At 24.8% G+C, this 1,779-nt stretch overlaps 1 protein-coding gene across 1 annotated transcript in view; it reads left to right on the top strand.

Annotated features, from left to right (window-relative positions):
• Nucleotides 1–239: 239 nt before the first annotated feature.
• Smp_189490 (putative leucine-rich transmembrane proteins) overlaps nucleotides 240–1,779 on the top strand; it is a gene marked incomplete at both ends in the record, with an annotated part of 1,746 nt that continues 206 nt past the window's right edge. Inside the window, one exon of the mRNA XM_018799761.1 lies at nucleotides 240–1,779. This exon is cut by the window's right edge and continues 206 nt beyond it. Within this exon, the coding sequence (XP_018651518.1) occupies nucleotides 240–1,779 (1,540 nt within the window).

The following is a 1,779-nucleotide window of genomic DNA, read 5'->3' as shown; positions in this document are numbered from 1 at the left end:
TATAGAACATTTGAACAAGGAATCTAATAAGAAACAAGAAAAATTTCAATAAAAATATATTTTACACAAATTGATTAAAATTAATTATCGATTTCTAATAGCGACGGGGTGGTGGTGCTGGTAGTGGTGATAAATCAAAATGTTTCCCCTACATAAACCATACCATCTCTTAACTTATTACAAAATTTCTATGATCATTATTGATTATATCATTTTATTGATTATCACTAATCATCTTAATGCTCAATATATTCAACCAGGTTTTATGTGAAACACAATGTCATTGTCCTAAAGGTGAAAATGTAGTACATTGTGATAGACAAGATCATATACAAGGTGTACCAACAAATATACCAAATGGTATTACAAAATTATTTATACAACAAAGTAATTTCCCAATACCAAATTATATTAATCAAGCTAATATGACTGGTTTAGAAAAATTAGAATATTTACGTATTATCTATTGTAATTTACAAGTAATAGAATCACGTACATTTGTGAGAATGATTGAATTAAAACATTTAGATTTATCACATAATGCATTAATACGTATAGATGCATATACATTTTATGGTTTACAATTGAATAGTTTATATTTACGTGAACAACATTCATTACCTAAAGAAGGTATGTTGATAACTGAAGAATCATTTCATGGTTTATTAGCAAATCAAATTAATTTAAGGGGTAATCGTATACAATCAATTAATTATGAAATATTTGGCAAAGTACCTAATTTAGATCGATTAATTTTATCGGATAATCGTATTACATATATTGATAATGGATTTGAAAGATATTTTAATTATCCTAATAAATTACTTGATTTAACAGGGAATCCATTAGAATGTAATTGTCATTTAGCATGGATTGTACAACGTAGTTTAGATTGGAAAGATAGTTTACCTGGATTAAATATGACATGTATTCATATAACTACAACAGAAGAGAATTCAATACAAGTTAAACATATTTATGAATTAGTTAAATTAACTCCAGATCAATTATGTCCAACATCACGTATACAACAAATTTTTATTAATATATTAGAAGATCCTAATCGTGCATTAATTTCATGTACAGCAGTTACTGTACCAAAGCGAACAAATACTCCATTACATAATATGAAGAATATAATTACTTCGAATAGTATATTAAGTCATACACCACCAGGTGTAGCATGGCGTTATATTGAAGATGGACAATTACGTGAAGTAAGATATTTAACTTCAAACAATAATAATAATAATAATAATTCAAGTATAGAACCACCATCATCAACAGTTCAATTAAATATAACATTAGATATAAAACCACATAAATATACATGTACTACATGGGATGATAAAAAAGAAACAGAAGAAGTAATAGTTACATTAAAAGGACCAGAAATGATTTATTTATCAAAAATCAATAATACCTTAGCAACAGAACATGATGTAATCAATCCTAATCATAATCATAATAATAATCGTAATTATTACATTAAACAATCTGACGATTTATTATTACGTAATGAAATTTTATTTGATCAATCTCATTATTATTTTTATCAAAAACAATTTACATTATTAGAAATGTCTATTGCTGTAATTAGTACATTTTTAACTACATTAATATTTTTATTAATTAGTGCTAAATGTTTACGTTTATGTAGACATTATAAATTATTTCATTTCTCATCTAGTTGCCATGGTATTAATGATACTAAATCAATATATCAACCAGTGAAACTATTACATAATAATAATAATAGTAACAATAATAATAATAATA

The sequence above is a fragment of the Schistosoma mansoni genome, chromosome 3, assembly GCF_000237925.1.
Source record: "Schistosoma mansoni strain Puerto Rico chromosome 3, complete genome".
NCBI classification, from domain to species: Eukaryota; Metazoa; Platyhelminthes; class Trematoda; order Strigeidida; family Schistosomatidae; genus Schistosoma; species Schistosoma mansoni.
This window is presented reverse-complemented; position numbering and strand designations above follow the sequence as displayed.